Source organism: Phyllopteryx taeniolatus, chromosome 16 (genome assembly GCF_024500385.1).
Source record: "Phyllopteryx taeniolatus isolate TA_2022b chromosome 16, UOR_Ptae_1.2, whole genome shotgun sequence".
NCBI lineage: Eukaryota > Metazoa > Chordata > Actinopteri > Syngnathiformes > Syngnathidae > Phyllopteryx > Phyllopteryx taeniolatus.
Genome location: NC_084517.1, coordinates 15,198,234 through 15,214,778, shown reverse-complemented (window position 1 = coordinate 15,214,778; position 16,545 = coordinate 15,198,234). Strand labels below are relative to the sequence as shown.

General features: G+C 45.0%; 2 protein-coding genes across 7 annotated transcripts; one reads left to right on the top strand and one right to left on the bottom strand.

Annotated features, from left to right (window-relative positions):
* Positions 1-252: 252 nt before the first annotated feature.
* hrob (homologous recombination factor with OB-fold) lies at positions 253-13,806 on the bottom strand. 6 transcript variants are annotated; one of them, XM_061749667.1, is made up of 10 exons: positions 13,662-13,806; positions 5,739-5,789; positions 3,741-5,000; positions 3,568-3,651; positions 2,491-2,625; positions 2,301-2,412; positions 2,052-2,137; positions 1,848-1,970; positions 1,650-1,779; positions 253-374 (listed from the first exon to the last, which is right to left on the bottom strand). In XM_061749667.1, the coding sequence occupies exons 1-10, from the start codon at positions 13,707-13,709 to the stop codon at positions 322-324; spliced, it is 2,082 nt and encodes a 693-aa protein (XP_061605651.1). In that variant the 5' UTR covers positions 13,710-13,806; the 3' UTR covers positions 253-321. The 6 variants fall into 6 exon arrangements, with proteins under 6 accessions (XP_061605651.1, XP_061605652.1, XP_061605653.1 ...); XM_061749668.1 differs by having other exon boundaries at positions 2,301-2,409; XM_061749669.1 differs by having other exon boundaries at positions 2,503-2,625.
* asb16 (ankyrin repeat and SOCS box containing 16) lies at positions 6,752-15,273 on the top strand. Its single transcript, XM_061749673.1, has 6 exons — positions 6,752-7,411; positions 7,499-7,846; positions 12,484-12,751; positions 13,668-14,076; positions 14,138-14,221; positions 14,767-15,273. The coding sequence occupies exons 2-6, from the start codon at positions 7,507-7,509 to the stop codon at positions 15,055-15,057; spliced, it is 1,392 nt and encodes a 463-aa protein (XP_061605657.1). The 5' UTR covers positions 6,752-7,411; positions 7,499-7,506; the 3' UTR covers positions 15,058-15,273.
* The last annotated feature ends 1,272 nt before the right edge of the window (positions 15,274-16,545 follow it).

Genomic DNA, 16,545 nt, shown 5'->3' with positions numbered 1-16,545 from the left:
GTTAATTGTTTCACTTGATGGGTGGTCACTTATGCATAATGTCCCCCCCCCTTTAAATACATAGTGTCGCTTTTGTCGGTCCTTCAACGCATCTTACTAAATGCTGCCCCCTACTGGCATCATAATCCAACTTTAGCATGACTGTGTGGACATGGTAATCAATGAAATGTGACAATAACGACGTTGAAATGTATATTTCTTTACTAATAGAGAGAGACGTATGATACTTTTCAACAAAAACAAAAATGCAAATTTGTTTCATGTTTTTAACATTATCAAGGTAATATAATATTTGGGTCAGTAGTGAAGCATCAGTTCCCGTCAAAGACTGTAGGTGTCTTCAGGGAGCGCCACCAGAAGCTCATCCAAGTCATCTGCAATGACAAAATTATCATGTAGTGAAGTATTATGAGCCCCTTTCACACGGAGATCCTGTGAAATAGCCGCTAAAGAAGTTTTGCCTTCAGCTCTTACACAGAACTCAGCAAATGCAAAATACTGCAGCAAGCGGCAGTGTGGAAGTGGACGAGAGAGATCGAGCAAAATTGCCACATCACAGTCGTAACAGAACATCCGGCATTTATCCGCCTACGGCTTTCACGCAGAACCCCGTGAATATTACTGTTAAACTTCACACCTGTCTCGCAGTATATGCTTTCACGGAGGCAATTTCCAGCCACTGACACTACATCTGAAAGCAAAAAATGTTTGCCCCTTTCACACAGAAAAGCCACATGGAAAATTGTGGAACAATGCCAGCTTTTACAGGCAGCGTTAAAGGGACAAAAAAATATATTTGAAAATTTTTCGTCACAGAATAACAATTCATCTTAAAACACACGCACACACAAAACCACATTTCCAGACTGTAATGTGCACGAGAAGGACAATGCAAAGTGAATTAAGATTGATGTAAAAAAATACAATCAAATACAATATAATGAAATGCACCTAAAATCAATTAAATTGTAATATATTTAATTTAAAATAAATATAATAAAATAAAGTACATTTTCTTTTAAATCCTCAAAATCACATGAAAACATTTCCATATTGACGCGCATGCAAGGGCAACAAGTGGCACCATAACCCGTAAGTGCACATTTTAAAACATCCATCCATCCATTTTCCGTACCGCTTATCCTCACTAGGGTCGCGCGCATGCTGGCACTTATTTGATATACAATAAAAGTAAAAGTAAAAATACAATAAAATGAAATAAAACAAAGATGTATTAAATAAAAATAAAATAGAATAAAGAATTTAATCCAAAAATATTCAAAATTATGTGAAAACACATTTCAAGATAGGCACACACAGCAACAGGCATATGAAGGCAACAGGTGGTGCTATAAACACAAAGTGTAAATTGTAAAACATACAATAAAATCTATTTAAATGTAAGAAAAATACAAACCAAATAAAATCTAAATCAATTAAATTGTATAATAAGAATAAACCAAATAACACTAAAATATAAATTAAAAAATGCAACAACACGACTATAAATTAACGTTGATTAAAAATGAATCATTTAAAAATAAAAAACAAAATAAGTAAAAACAAACATTTGAAATATTTACGCAAATATGGTTGCGCGTCAACTAGAACATGCTTGTTTTGTATCCTACACAGTTAAGTGAACCAACCTGCGTCCCAGCCTGAATTGTGCGGGCTTTTGTCTTTGCATTTCGTCCTGTCATCGTCACCGTCATTATCGTCAAACACTAGCTGCATGCAGGACATGGGCTTGCTGGTGGGCAACAGCGATGTGGGCTCCTACGCAAAAGAAAAAAATATATATTTCGAGGTGCAGACAGCTTGCCGATTTAGATTTAGGTGCCCACCAGGACCAGCGGGGGGAGCTGCCCCGACGTGTGGCAGGCTCCATCGGGCGAATAGATTCTCAGGAGGTTGTTTGGCGTCACGTTGAGGTAGTGGTTGCGATGGGAGGGGGAGAACACGCCCACCTGAAAGTAAACATCACACTGGCGTTAAAATAAAAAGGTCCTGGCAACACATTTTTAAATAAAAAAATGGTGTTTCCTTACTTGTTTTAGCAGCAGCACAGCGCCGACCTTCAGTTCTCCCAAGCGTTCCTCCAGGAGGCGGCGATGTAACGTGCCCTGAATCTCGCCTGTTGTCAAAAAGAAGGACGTCAACCATTAACTGGAGCAGGATCAACTCTTTGTGTTTGTGTGTGTGTGTGTGAGTGTAAGAGTGGTGCTCCTAACAAGTCAACTACTCCGTGTGTATGAATAGCGGTGGTCACTCCAATCTGCGTGTGTGTTTGTGCGTGCCTGTTGGATCCCTAAACACAGCCTTGGCGTCGGTGTGCGTGTAGTTGATGCTCTTGAGCATCACAGCCATATTTGGGACTTTGTTTTTGTTCAGCTGCTTCAAAGCCGCCTGCTACGACAACAAAACAAGAAAGCAAAATGACACTTTGGTACACAAGATTGAGGTTAAAACAAGGCAGCCAAGCAAGACCTTGCGGAGCACCATGAGCACACTGTAGGAGCACAGGAAACACGCCGGGTTCCGCTCGTCCAGTCCCATCTGGACCTTCATCGCTGCCCAGGGGCCGCTGCTGAACTCCTCTTCCTCAGCCTGGGAGTTGGAAACCTGGACAAATGTATTGGGACACAATCAATCCATTATCTATAGTTAGTGTTCGTCCTCATTAGGGTGGCGGACAGAGCGACGGAAAGATACTTTATTCATCCAATAAGGGAAAATGGATTGTCACTGTAGCAGAATTCACAACTATACACTCGTACATATAGGCAAATAATTGACTCGTCGCTAGGGATCGGTATTGTTAAAATTTTAACGATACTACTACCCGTAATGCTCATTGATCTACTTTAACGGTATTCTTATCTGTACTTTTTTTTTTTTTTTTTAAATAAGTTGTCTTGCAGGCGGGGCACGGTGGCCGACTGGTTAGAGCGTCAGCCTCACAGTTCTGAGGACTGGGGTTAATTCCCCGGCCCCGCCTGTGTGGAGTTTGCATGTTCTCCCCGTGCCTGCGTGGGTTTTCTCAGGCCACTCCGGTTTCCTCCCACATCCCAAAAACATGCATGGTAGGTTAATTGACAACTCTAAATTGCCCGTAGGTGTGACTGAGTGCGAATGGTTGTTTGTTTGTATGTGCCCTGCGATTGGCTGGCAACCAGTTCAGGGTGTATCCCGCCTCCTGCCCGATGATAGCTGGGATAGGCTCCAGCACGCCCGCGACCCTAGTGAGGTGAAGCGGCTCAGAAAATGGATGGATGGAAGTTGTCTTGCAACTGCAACAATAATTTAAAATAAAAACGATTTACAGAAAAATTAATGTTTTGAACAAATGAATATTCTAATGCTAAATAATGTATAAACTAGGGGTATTCAACTAACCTTTAAAAAGGTCAAAATCAAGAACATTTCTTGCAGTACCGGAGACTCGAACCCAGAACCTCAAAACTGTGAGTCAGACTTGCTAACCTCTACCGCATCGTGCTGCCCTGGGATACAGGCCCACAGATTTAATAGCCCTACTTACAAGTGACTACTATATGGAATTACCTGGTTTGGAAGGCGTGCCGCCACACCATGGGTGGGGGTCTGAGAAACGGAAACCACAATCTCATCCAGATTATGACTGTGTGGCTGGAAAAAAACCAAAATAAACTCACTAAATGATGTTATTGTGACAGGAAGACAATCCACAAAGAACAACATTGATGTTAGAGACTGACCTGCTGTGGGAGGAGCCCCGCTGGGCCAGGGAAGCGTCGTGTCCTGGGCGGTCGAGGCTCTGAGCGTGGCCTCTTCCGGCACATCTTGCTAGACGCAGACACCAGCTGCACCAGGTGGTTGGTCAACAGCGGTGTGCTAAGGGGGTGCGGACTAAAGGCAGGAGAAGGGGAGGGCAACACCCTAGGCGCGGGCGAAATAGCCTCAAAGAGGCCCCGGGGTGGGTGGGAGGGTGTGGGGGCGCTCCACGCCCCCTGCTGAGGTTTGCCGAAAGTCTTGGAAAGAGAGTTGGGGGCCAGCGAGGAGGTGGTGACACTTTGCGGCGGGACCAGGTGGGAGGGTGTCAGCGTTGGCGCTCTTAGGGTCCGTCCACCTGTGTTGGTACGTAGCGTTTTCTCCGGAGCAAAGGGTCCGGCTAGACGGTCACACTCCTCCAAGTCTGCAACGTCTAAGGCCCAGTCGTCAAAGTCATCCTGGGCGGTGGTATTGATGGCGGGCCTCTGCTGCGCCCTCAAGTGGGGCTTAATGACATCCAGCGCAGACGAAGGAAGGGGATGAGCTGATCTCTCTCTGCTTGGCTGGAGGTTGGGGCTGGAGTCTTTAGGTATTACAGGGTCGGCACCCAGCGGGCGTAATGCCCCAACGGTGGTTGGGATAAGGCTCGGCTGAGCCCACGAGCGGCACTCAGGGTGGACCGACGTGGGGTATGGAAGGGGGCAAGCTTGAATGCTGGAGAAGACCTTCCGCAATGTTGGAGCAACCGTTTCCTGGCCCAGAGGGCAGGATGGCACAGTGGGGGAGGGCCTTTGCTGTGCCCCCACATGGGGCTCTGGAAGGTCTGGTGTGGGGGGCGGATGGGGCCTCAGAGCCTGAGCATCAGAGATAATATTCCGCAAAGATGGAGCAACTGTTTTCAAGGAAGGACATGATGATCCCCCACTCGGCTGGAGGAGGTTGGTGCCGGAAACTCTGGGGCCCACATGGTTGGCAGCGAGCAGACAGTGTGCCAAAGTGACAGCTGGCCTTGGCTGCGCCACAAAGTGGGACTCAGGGAGTTTTGTCAAAAGGGGGCGAGCCTGAATGCCAGAGGAGAGCGTCCGTAAAGTTAGTGCAACTGTATCCGAGGCCGAAGCAGGACCCGGGGAAGCTGAGCTCTGGAGGAGGTTGCTGACAGAATCTCTTGTGGCCACACATGCAGAACCTAGGGGGCGGGGCGGCATGGCTGCCTGAGGTCCAACAGTCCAGTTAGTCCCTAGCAGGTCCTGATGCACAAACAGTACAAGGGAGGATCAACAACATTATGCAGTGATTAAGTCTGTCAGCCACTTTGTGCAATTTTTCTGGAGACCCAAACACAAACTATTGCCTGAAAATCATCACCATTTACTACACTCAGCATATTTCTTTTAGCTCTTTCAAACATTGGAAGGTAATCTTAGAGGTAAACTTAGAAGCTACCTTTGGAATCTAACATCAGAAGCTAACACTGCCGATAATGTAGGATGCGAACGTCAGTCGTTAATGGTCTTCCTTAGCTGACTCTAGCGATAACATTGGAGGCTAACTTCAGAAGCTAACAATGGCGGTAACGCTGGAAGTAGAGGTCCAACAATTAATTGATTACTCATTTAGAGACTTTATTTAAAATTGGCCAAATCCTTGCAATTTAAGCATAAACAGTATTTTTTTTTTTTTTATTTCTGTAGTCCTCCATGAAAGCAGACTATCTTAGTGTTGAATCAAAATAAGACATTTGCAAAACATCTACCTTTACTTTTGAAAACAATGATCAACATATTTGAGTATTTTCTGAAATGTTACCTACCAAACCAGTAACTGAATCATAATCAGTTTGTTTGTGCATTTTCTGTTTCTGTATTTTACGATAGTGGTGCTTGGGAGAGTAAAACCCTTTTTAAAGGTATATGTGACGTCACGTCCGCTTCCCAAGTGATGGCATCAGGTGTGTTGTGTGTGTGTGTGTGTGTGTGTGTGGTCACCTCGTCGTCAAAGTCCTCGCCAATGCAAAACAGCCCACTTAGTTGGTGGCTCTGTAACAGTTAAAAAAAAAAAAAAAAACACTTCTCTGAAGCTCGCTTAGCACGTAAATACAAGACCTCGATGATTTAAAGCAAAAAGGACGACATATTTACCACGTTAGCGTGCAAGCTAACGTTTCGCCCCTTTGCTAGCTGACTTACCATCGCAGGCACGAGATGTCGCGACGAGTTATTAAATGTAACAAGACGTCGCAGGCCATCCGGTGACGACGCGTCTGATTTTGTTATCTTTTAAACGTTATTTGCTAACACAAAGTAACAAATGGGTTGGTGATGAGATGGGCGGTTTTGGAGAAATTGTGAGCCCGCGACTCACGTTCAAACGTGATGACGTGTGCCGTGGTTTGACAAAGAACGCGGAGGTAGGGCGAGATAGTTCACCTCACGTCTCCAGTCAAACATTGCTAACCACACTAAATAGTTCGAGACATTTTACCTCCAAAAAAAACGTTGTATATTGCTTTACTTTGTCTATAAGGAGAAATAATAATAACAATAAGGTATTTATAGCTATATAATCACGACAGTAAGGAAATGACAACGGCGAACTCGTTCCCTTCCTGTCACCTGTAAAAGTCGGGGAAAACTTCATTGTATCGACAAAAATAAAAAAATTCAACATTATCGTCTTGTTTGGCTGTAAATCAAAATAAAGTATTTTCTTTGTCTAATTACGATAATAGAAACGGCAACCTCGTCAGATTCCCTTCTGTGCGATTGCAAATTTTTGACCAAGAATGCCGAAGTAGAGCAAGATCATTCCAGTCCAGCCTCGATTAAAAGTCGGTAAACCGCACTACAAGTTACTTTGGCGAAGTTTAGCTTGTAAAAATCAAGATTGGGCGTTATGCATCGTCGTCTTTTGACTTTGAGAAGAAAGGACAATGTGTTCATCACCGCCTAATTGCGACAATTCATCAAACCCCTTTCAGTTCGGTCGTACCTTTTTGACAAAGAATTGGGAAGTGGCAGAAGATCGTTCCCCTACCGTCTCCCGTCAAAGTCAGGAGAAACGTCACTTCAAGCTAATTATCCTATTTTATCTTTTTTAAGAAAACAACAACTTTGGGCGTTATTGGTTGTCTTCCTTTGGCTGTAAGGAACAATAGCAAGGTATTTGTCTAATTACATAACGCGAACCCTTGTGAGGATAAGAAATTGTATGGATGGATGGATGGACACCTCGTCTCGTCTGACTCCTTTCAGTTTTAGAATGCGGAAGTGGAGCGAGATGGTCCCCTCCCGTCTCCTGTCAGTCAGTAAACCGCCTAAACAAACAAATAATCGTATGCTGTTTTTGTCTTCTTTGATCTTTATAGATTAATAGGGTAACTGAAACCAAGACCAGTAAATAGCTGTTAAACTGAAAATGAATAAAGTCTTTGTCATTTGTTGGTTCTATTGTGGTTTAAGGCTGTTACTTCAACACTGCCACCTATTGAGTATTTTGTAAACGTGCAGGTATCAGTTGACAGCCTATTAATAACTGGTTATGAGTTAGAATTTGGCTACACTGTACCCTGCCGAAGAAATGGCATGTGCAACTGAGCGTGAACAGGAGAACAAATGCGCCTTTAATGAGGGTTAAAGTCTGTTTGAGCCGCCAGTCGAGGGTGAGTAAAACCTGATGGTCAACATTTTTTAGACCCGCTCGAACAAGAAACGGCACAGATACGTAATCTTTTATTTGTGTTTTCCAGGAAGCGTCATGTCCAAGGACACGTTTCCCTTCACATCCACGTCGCTGCGCTCCCTGAGGCTGGAGCAGGAGTTGCAGGACTGGGAGGACACGCGGCAGGCCCTGGCCCAGAGGCGAGCTCTGACCCGGGCACCGCTGCCGAGGGCCCCCCGCAGACCGCCGCCAGGGCCGCAGCGCCTCCAAGAGGTGCGGGCTGCCCCGCCTCAGGTCCGCTGCCGGGACGCCGCCGTCCACAATACGTTCATGTGCGGAGACATGAAGGGGGTGTACGCTGTCCTTAGGGACCCCGCCATGGTCAACGCCCTGATGGAGACGGTGCATGAGGAGATGGTGTGGGCCCCGCAGATGGGTACGCCTTTCCAGAATTCAGGGGTGTCAAACTCATTTTCAGTTCGGTTCACATTGTAGTTATAACTTCCGTCAAAGGGCTTTTACGACTGTGAAAACCATATACAGTGGTACCTTGACTTGCAAGTGCCTCAACCGACGAGTTTTTCGAGTTACCAGACGCCTGGTTGGTTTCTCTTTGCACTGTGAGCCAAATGTATTTTGTTGTAGCTACAGTAATTATATTTAAGCCTTTAAAAAAGAAGTTTTTCTTTTTTCAATAGGACAGTTGAAAAATATCGATTTGGTTGGGAAAAGTCTTTAAATTATATATTTTTTTGCGAACATAACTTGAAAGTCCCAGAGCTTAATGCTAACACACAATACAAAACGCTATAGATGAGCTAAGTAAACTAACATCGATATTGCAATAGTTATAACCCTTTGAGCAACAGATAAATGAACACAAATGGTGCTGTAATATATGTAGAAAGACAATATAACAATACTCATGGGGATATATTATTTATCCTCTGTGAAAGATGGCTGCATATTACTGTACCTTTTTGCGAAAAAATGGTAAATATTACTGCACCTATTCGAGTCAGTCGTAAAATGAATGTATTTTGCATCTTTTTATTATAATGCCACCTCGTGGCCAAGGCACAGACACCAGAAGGAGCACAATGTGAATGGGCACTGAAGCATAAAATCTTGATGCACAATTTATTTAAATTATAACTGTTTTTACAGCCCTATGGGGGGCACAAGCCAGTGCAAACTGTAGGCCGGTCCCAAGCCCGGATAAATGCAGAGGGTTGCGTCAGGAAGGGCATCCGGCTTAAAACTTTGCCAAACAAATATGAGTGTTCATCCAAAGAATTCCATACCGGATCGGTCGTGGCCCGGGTTAACAACGTCCGCCACCGGCGCCATCAACCTGCAGGGCACCGGTGGAAATTCAGCTACTGTGGGTCGAAGTCGAAGAAGAAGAGGTGGAAAGCGGGTTCTTCGGCAGAAAGAGAAGAGGAAAGCACAGAGCCTAGAACTGATTGTGTGGACTTTGATGAATGCTGGGACTATGACAGGAAAATCTCGGGAGTTGGTTGACATGATGATTAGGAGAAAGGTTGATATATTGTGTGTCCAGGAGAGCACGTGGAAAGGCAGTAAGGCTAGAAGTTTAGGGGCAGGGTTTAAATTATTTTACCATGGTGTAGATGGGAAGGGAAAAGGAGTCGGGCTTATTTTAAAAGAAGAGTTGGCTAAGAATGTCTTGGAGGTGAAAAGAGTATCAGATCGAGTGATGAGGCTGAAACTTGAAATTGAGGGTGTTATGTATAATGTGATTAGTGGCTACGCCCCACAGGTAGGATGTGACCGAGATGTGAAAGAGAAATTCTGGAAGGAGCTAGACGAAGTAGTTCTGAGCATCCCAGACAGAAAGAGAGTCGTGATTGGTACAGATTGTAATGGACATGTTGGTGAAGGAAATAGGGGTGATGAAGAAGTGATGGGTAAGTACGGCATCCAGGAAAGGAACCTGCAGGGACAGATGGTGGGAGACTTTGCAAAAAGGATGCAAATGGCTGTAGTGAACACTTTTTTCCAGAAGAGACAGGAACGTAGGGTGACCTACAAGAGCGGAGGTAAAAGCACGCAGGTGGATTCTGTAAGGGAGTGGTAGGGGAGAGTGTGGCTAGACAGCATAGGATGGTGGTGTGTAAAATGACTCTGGTGGTGGGGAGGAAGATTAGGAAGACAAAGGCAGAGCAGAGAACCTTGTGGTGGAAAATGAGATGGGACGAGTGTTGTGCAGCTTTTTGTGAAGAGGTGAGACAGGCTCTCGGTGGACAGGAGGAGCTTCCAGAAGACTGGACCACTGCAGCCAAGGTGATCAGAGAGGCAGGCAGGAGAGTACTTGGTGTATCTTCTAGCAGGAAAGGAGAGGAGACTTGGTGGTGGAACCTCACAGTACAGGAACTCATACAAGGAAAAAAGTTTAGCTAAGAAGAAGTGGGACACTGAGCGGACCGAGGAGAGGCGAAAGGAATACATTGAGATGCGACATAGGGCAAAGGTAAAGGTGGCAAAGGCCAAACAAGAGGCATATGATGACATGTATGCCAGGTTGGACACTAAAGAAGGAGAAAATGATTTATACAGGTTGGCCAGACAGAGGGATAGAGATGGGAAGGATGTGCAGTAGGTTAGGGTGATTAAGGATAGAGATGGAAAGATGTTGACTGGTGCCAGTAGTGTGCTAGGTAGATGGAAAGAATACTTCCGAGGAGTTGATGAATGAGGAAAATGAGAGCGAAGGGAGAGTAGAAGAGGCAAGTCTGGTGGACCAGGAAGTGGCAATGATTAGTAATGGGGAAGTTAAAAAGGCATTAAAGAGGATGAAAAATGGAAAGGCAGTTGGTCCTGATGACATTCCTGTGGAGGTATGGAAGCATCTAGGAGAGGTGGCTGTGGAGTTTTTGACCAGCTTGTTCAATAGAATTCTAGCGCATAAGAAGATGCCTGAGGAATGGAGGAAAAGTGTGCTGGTGACCATTTTTAAGAACAAGGGTGATGTGCAGAGCTGTGGGAACTATAGAGGAATAAAGTTGATGAGCCACACAATGAAGTTATGGGAAAGAGTAGTGGAGGCTAGACTCAGGACAGAAGTGAGTATTTGCGAGCAACAGTATGGTTTCATGCCTAGAAAGAGTACCACAGATGCATTATTTGCCTTGAGGATGTTGATGGAAAAGTACAGAGAAGGTCAGAAGGAGCTACATTGTGTCTTTGTAGATCTGGAGAAGGCCTATGACAGAGTACCCAGAGAGGAACTGTGGTACTGCATGCAGAAGTCTGGCGTGGCAGAGGCGTATGTTAGAATAATACAGGACATGTACGAGGGCAGCAGAACAGCGATGAGGTGTGCTGTAGGTGTGACAGACGAATTTTAGGTGGACGTGGGACTGCATCAGGGATCAGCCCTGAGCCTCTTCCTGTTTGCAGTGGTGATGGATAGGCTGACAGATGAGGTTAGACTGGAATGTTTGTTGTGATCTGCAGTGAAAAGCAGGGAGCAGGTGGAGGAACAGTTAGAAAGATGGAGGCATGCACTGGAAAGCAGAGGAATGAAGATTAGCCGAAGTAAAACAGAATATATGTGCATGAATGAGAGGGATGGTGGGGGGAGACTGAGGCTACAGGGAGAAGAGATAGCAAGGGTGGAGGACTTTACTTGGGGTCAACAGTCCAGAGCAATGGTAAGTGTGGTCAGGAAGTGAAGAAACGGATTCAAGCAGGTTGGAACGGGTGGAGGAACGTGTCAGGTGTGTTATGTGACAGAAGAGTCTCTGCTAGGATGAAGGGCAAAGTTTATAAAACAGTGGTGAGGCCAGCCATGATGTACGGATTAGAGACAGTGGCACTGAAGAGACAACAGGAAGCAGAGCTGGAGGTGGCGGAAATGAACCTGTTGAGGTTCGCTCTCGGAGTGATCAGGTTGGATAAAATTAGAAATGAGCTCATCAAAGGGACAGCCAAGGTTCGATGTTTTGGAGACAACGTTAGAGAGAGAAGACTTCGATGGTTTGGACACGTCCAGAGGAGAAATACTGAGTATATTGGTAGAAGGATGATGAGGATGGAGCTGCCAGGCAAGAGAGCTAGAGGAAGACCAAAGAGAAGGTTGATGGATGTCGTGAGGGAAGACATGAGGGCAGTTGGGTGTTCGAGAGGACGACGCAGGAGATAGGCTTACATGGAAAAGGATGACACGCTGTGGCGACCCCTAAACGGACAAACCAAAACGAAAAGAAGATAACTATGTTTTGACAGAGTACAATACTGTAGAGTGCCATTTTATTTTTAAGAAAGTTATATTTGTATTTTTTTTTTTTTTTACATGGGCCTGGAACGGGTTAATGGCATTTCCTTTCAGGTCAAGTAGGAAAGATTATTTGAGTTACGAGCATGGTCATGGGATGAATTAAACTCTTTAAGTCAAGGCACCACTGCATTTTTGGATTGTTCTGTAGAACGGACATTATATTTTTCAATGTATGGGAATATTCTCGATTTGCCACCCGCAGAGTTGCCGATCTGCAGATTTTTTGGGAACATATCCACCGTTCGTTTTTGTCATCAGGCCAAAGCACTCTCAAATATACAAGGATTGCTTTGGCGCCATCACGTGGCAACTTGGTGATGAGAAGCTATGTTGAAGTGAGTTGAGAGGCATCATATAGTGCTTTGCGCCATCTTGTGGCATCTATAGGCAATTATAAACCTTTTTTACTAGGGATGCAAATTGCAGATTTTCGCTGCAAATAGCGGGGAATAAACAGTGTTTTCTAAAAAATATGAACGTGACTGTTTCTATCTTCATCTCATTTGTGCAGGGTGCAACAACACTTAAATTATTGTTATAAAGAAGTAATTCCTTAAAAAAAAAAAAAGGTTGAGCTGGCATCTATGGTACTTAAAACTGATTATTTGCAGTCTTAATGTGCTCAGCTGGTTAGTCCAGTCGGCAGTTAAGGGTTATGTAAAGGAGTTGAATCAATACTTCTACTTTTACTGGTCTTGTTTTTTTTTAAACACATGTATCTGTACTTCTACAGAATTACAAAGTGTGAGTGCTTTGTGTTCCTCCATCAGGCATGTGGACCATGAGTTCCAGGGTAAAGCAGACGTCCGCCTTGCGCCTAGCGTCTGGCCGCGGTCACGCGGCGTGCGTGGAGGAGCTCCTGTTCCGCGGGGCCGAGGTAAACGCGGACCCGGGAGGCGGCACGGCACTTCACGACGCCTGTGCAGGAGGACACGCCGCCTGCGTCAAACTGCTGCTCGCCCACGGCGCAGACGTGCAACTGCTGGCGGCCGACGGAAGCGCTCCTCTTCACCTGTGCACCTCGCCACTCTCATTACAGTGAGCTTGGGACACCATTACTTGCTACATTTTGTCTTTGATGTTTACAAAAATGTACATTAGGTTCGTCAAATACAATCAACTGTCTGAGGTTTACAAAAATGTCCTAGGTTCATTGAAGACTAAATTGCCTTTGATCTTTACAGAAATATAAATTTGGTTCGTGAAATCCAAATCGGTCTGGCCCTATAGATTTCAAATGTATGTTACAATACAGTGCTATTATTTTTATTAAAGGTCCCGTAGTTTAGCTATTTAGACCGCCATTGAGTGACTCTCTAACATGGACTTACTATAAAAGTGTCAATTTCATATCAAAGACACCTTGATTTTGTCATACGAGTGTCCAGAAAAGGCCCCTCTGACAGCTACTTCTGTTTGACCCAGTTTTGTATCCGCTTTGTTTATATTTGGCTAAGACGCCCCCTTTCCTCTGATTGGTTGTCTCCGTGTAGAAGACCCACTTGTGATGAGAGCACACGTGTTATGCTGCCAGCGCTGGCTCGGGAGCTGAAAGGGAAGGCGGAGATCATTGCTAGTGACATAGATAAGCTCGAGAAATTCGAATGTCCTGATTACAGGCCTCTCTGCAAAAAATGTCGAACTCAGTAATGCGTGGACGGTTTTAATTCATATTTCACCTTTACTGAGGCACCATAGAGACAATATTACATCCCAAGTATTAAAAAAGTTGGTTTGGCAAACTACAGGACCTTTAAAAAAATATTAATAATACATTTTTTTGGGGGGGATACTGGAATGTATTAATTGCATTTTACTAAATTTCAATAGGGAAAACTGAGCCAATATATGAATAAATTGAGCTTTGAGCTCAGTCACAAATTAAACTCGTAAGTCAAGTTGTACAATCTCTGTACAAAAGATGTTTTACATCGAAATGAAAATCCACCTGCAGGTGTGCCGAGCTGCTTCTGGACGGCGGCGCCGACGTGAACATGAGGACGGCTGAGTCGAGGCTCACCCCGCTGCACGTGGCCGCCCTGTGGGGCCTGGACAGCCACGTGGAGCTGCTGCTCTCCCTAGGCGCCGACGTGCTGGCCACCAACCGAGAGGGCGAAACGGCCCTGAACGCCGCCTGCGCCAGGGCAGACAGGCCTTCGGAGGCGGGCCGCTACCTGGGCGTGATCCGCAGGCTGCTGGATGCGGGCACCGACCCGCGCACGGCAGGCAAGAAGAGACACACGCCGCTGCACAACGCTTGCGCCAACTGTTGCTCGGCCATCGTGGAGCTACTGCTGCGGTATGGAGCACAGGTGGATGTCAGCAACTGCGCGGGGTACACGCCCATGGAATGTGTGCTGCAGGTACTACAACACAGACGCAAAACATCAATACAAGAAAGTAAAACACTGATTGACTTTCTAGGTGGTGGAGGACTACTTAGACCAGCAACCTGAAGCAGTGGTACAGACCCTCCTGAACCACGGAGCCAAACCTGTCTCACCAAAGGTTTGCAAAAGCTCCAATCTGGACCATTTAGAGACAACCTGTTTTTTGTAAACAAACACAATTTAGTCATCAACGAACCTCATGTACGTTGCTGTCCACATCAAACACACTATAGGTCTGAATCAACCTTGTGTGTTTTTGTAAACATCAAAGACAATTTGAAGTCTTTAACGAACGTTACTTATGTTTTTGTAAACATCAAATACAATTTAAACCTTCAAGCAACATTTAATCTTTAACACAAAGGTAGTGCATAAAGAATGTAATGGTTTTTGTAAACATCAAAGACATTTAGTGGCATTCATGGTGGTTTTCATAAACAATGACAATTTGGAGTCTTTGATATCCACCTTGGCGGGCTTGAATGGTTTCTTACAATGAACCAAATGTTTTTCTACAGATTTTAGATCCTCAGTTAACCTGACGTCCAATTTGCAAAATCAAAGACAATTTAGTCTTCAACGAACCTGACATATATTTTTTTTCTTTTCTAAACAACAAAGACAATTTAGATCGTTCCATAGTGTTTACCTTTCTGTGCACAGATGTTGAGGCAGTGCATTCTCTCTCCCGCCACGTTGGAAGTGCTTCTTAATTCATACCCGCACGTCCCACCAAGCGACTGGATGGACGACTGCCCTCTCACGCAGGAACACAGGGGCTTCTTCGAACTGGTGCGCGAGAGGAGCGGTCAGCCTCGCTCGCTGCAGCATCTGTGTCGCTGCGCTTTGCGTCGTCGCCTGGGGGTGCTATGCCACTCGCAAGTGAGTCGACTGGACGTCCCCAGCTCGGTCAGGGATTACCTGCTGCTGCGGAATGATGGGACCCTACACTGAATTTGGATTTTGCTTTGTTATGCCTTTTGTGTTGATGGCGCTCTCGTTGATCGAATTTACAGCCGCGGGTGAATAAAGGGGACGGACGAAGCTGTCAACCGGCAGATTGCTTCCTTTCTAATGTATTGAGGAAAATGCCTGAGAGGTCATTGTTTATCATACAATCCACAGTGAACGTGCAGTAAATAAAAAAGTGCAAAGAAATGCACAGCTTCACTCTCTCCACACTATTTTTAGTTTCCTTAGTAAAATGTGTATTTGGTCGTCGTTACTTTTTATTTACACATTCAGAATAGACTTAAACAGCTGCGTAAACTTGTCACCAGGAGCAAAAAGGTTTTCTTGCTCTTTGCATCAAAATTACGATGGTGGGAGCAAGTGTGTGTTTGTGTTTGTGTGTGTGCTCGTGTGTGTTGTTGGGGGCGGAATCTGGAAAAGCTACCAAAAACTCTACAATGCAAATAAAATGAGTACTGTTGACCACAATCACACTTTTAAAACAACATTAAGTGCAGTGCTGTCTCTTCCCCCCAAGCCCAACATCGAACCGCCACGGATGCATGCACACACACAGTTGCCTTTATGGACCCCCACACAATCTGAAAACCACAGAACTCGAGCAATATGCATTACTGAAGTCAAAGTCCTTCTGCATAAAATTATCTATCTATCTATCTATCAGAGTCTTTAGAGAAGTGTACGGATCGCGAACGATAAGTTCAGCGAACAATCAGAATCAACTTTATTTGCCAAGTATGTCCAGAAAACACACAAGGAATTTGTCTCCGGTCGTTGGAGCCGACAACAGACAGTCAATTGACGATAAGTTCAACGAATCACTCTTCAGTTCCTCAGTACACCAGTTCACGGAACGAATCACTCGTCAGTTCCTAAGTACACCAGTTCACTGAACGAATCACTCAGTTCACTTAAGTCCCTCCCCCGCCTGCACGGCGCTGCCTGAACGCTGGCTTCTCATTGGTCATTCGCCGAAGTGAGTGACAACGCTCGCGAATCGCACATCACATGGCAGTACGTTAAATCAAGTCCCGCCCCCAACTGCACGCTGGCTGCACATTGGTCATTCGCCGAAGATTTAGAGTGACAGAACGCTTCAGATCCGTTTCCGCTCCCAGGCGACTCGCTCGCCTCACGGCGGCCAAGCTAAAACAACGAATCATTTCATATATTGATTCAGTTCAGTTCGTTCACTAAAAAGATTCGTTCTTCTGAACGAAACGTTCGCGAACGTAACAACACTGTCTTTTTTATCTGGACCACGAGTCTGTCAATATTTTGTTTTAAAAGGCACAGATCCACCACACGAATACTACAGTACATACAGTAATCACACTTTACAAGACACGTTTATGTCTTTAAATTATCTTTGTTTTCATCCAATATTGTGCTAGATTATTATTATTTTTAAATGTATGGTGTTTTTGAGGGGCACTGGAACTGTTTTTTTTAAACCCGCTGAAAAACTGT

Coding starts and splice junctions, on each gene's coding strand:
- hrob (XM_061749667.1), bottom strand. CDS start 13,709: ATGTTCACGTCGGCGCCGCCGTCCAGAAGCAGCTCGGCACACCTGCAG. Junction 2,413..2,490: donor TGCTCATGGTGCTCCGCAAG/GTCTTGCTTGGC, acceptor TTGTTGTCGTAG/CAGGCGGCTTTGAAGCAGCT. Junction 1,971..2,051: donor CTGTGCTGCTGCTAAAACAA/GTAAGGAAACAC, acceptor GTTTACTTTCAG/GTGGGCGTGTTCTCCCCCTC.
- asb16 (XM_061749673.1), top strand. CDS start 7,507: ATGTCCAAGGACACGTTTCCCTTCACATCCACGTCGCTGCGCTCCCTG. Junction 7,847..12,483: donor GGTGTGGGCCCCGCAGATGG/GTACGCCTTTCC, acceptor TTCCTCCATCAG/GCATGTGGACCATGAGTTCC. Junction 14,077..14,137: donor CCATGGAATGTGTGCTGCAG/GTACTACAACAC, acceptor TTGACTTTCTAG/GTGGTGGAGGACTACTTAGA.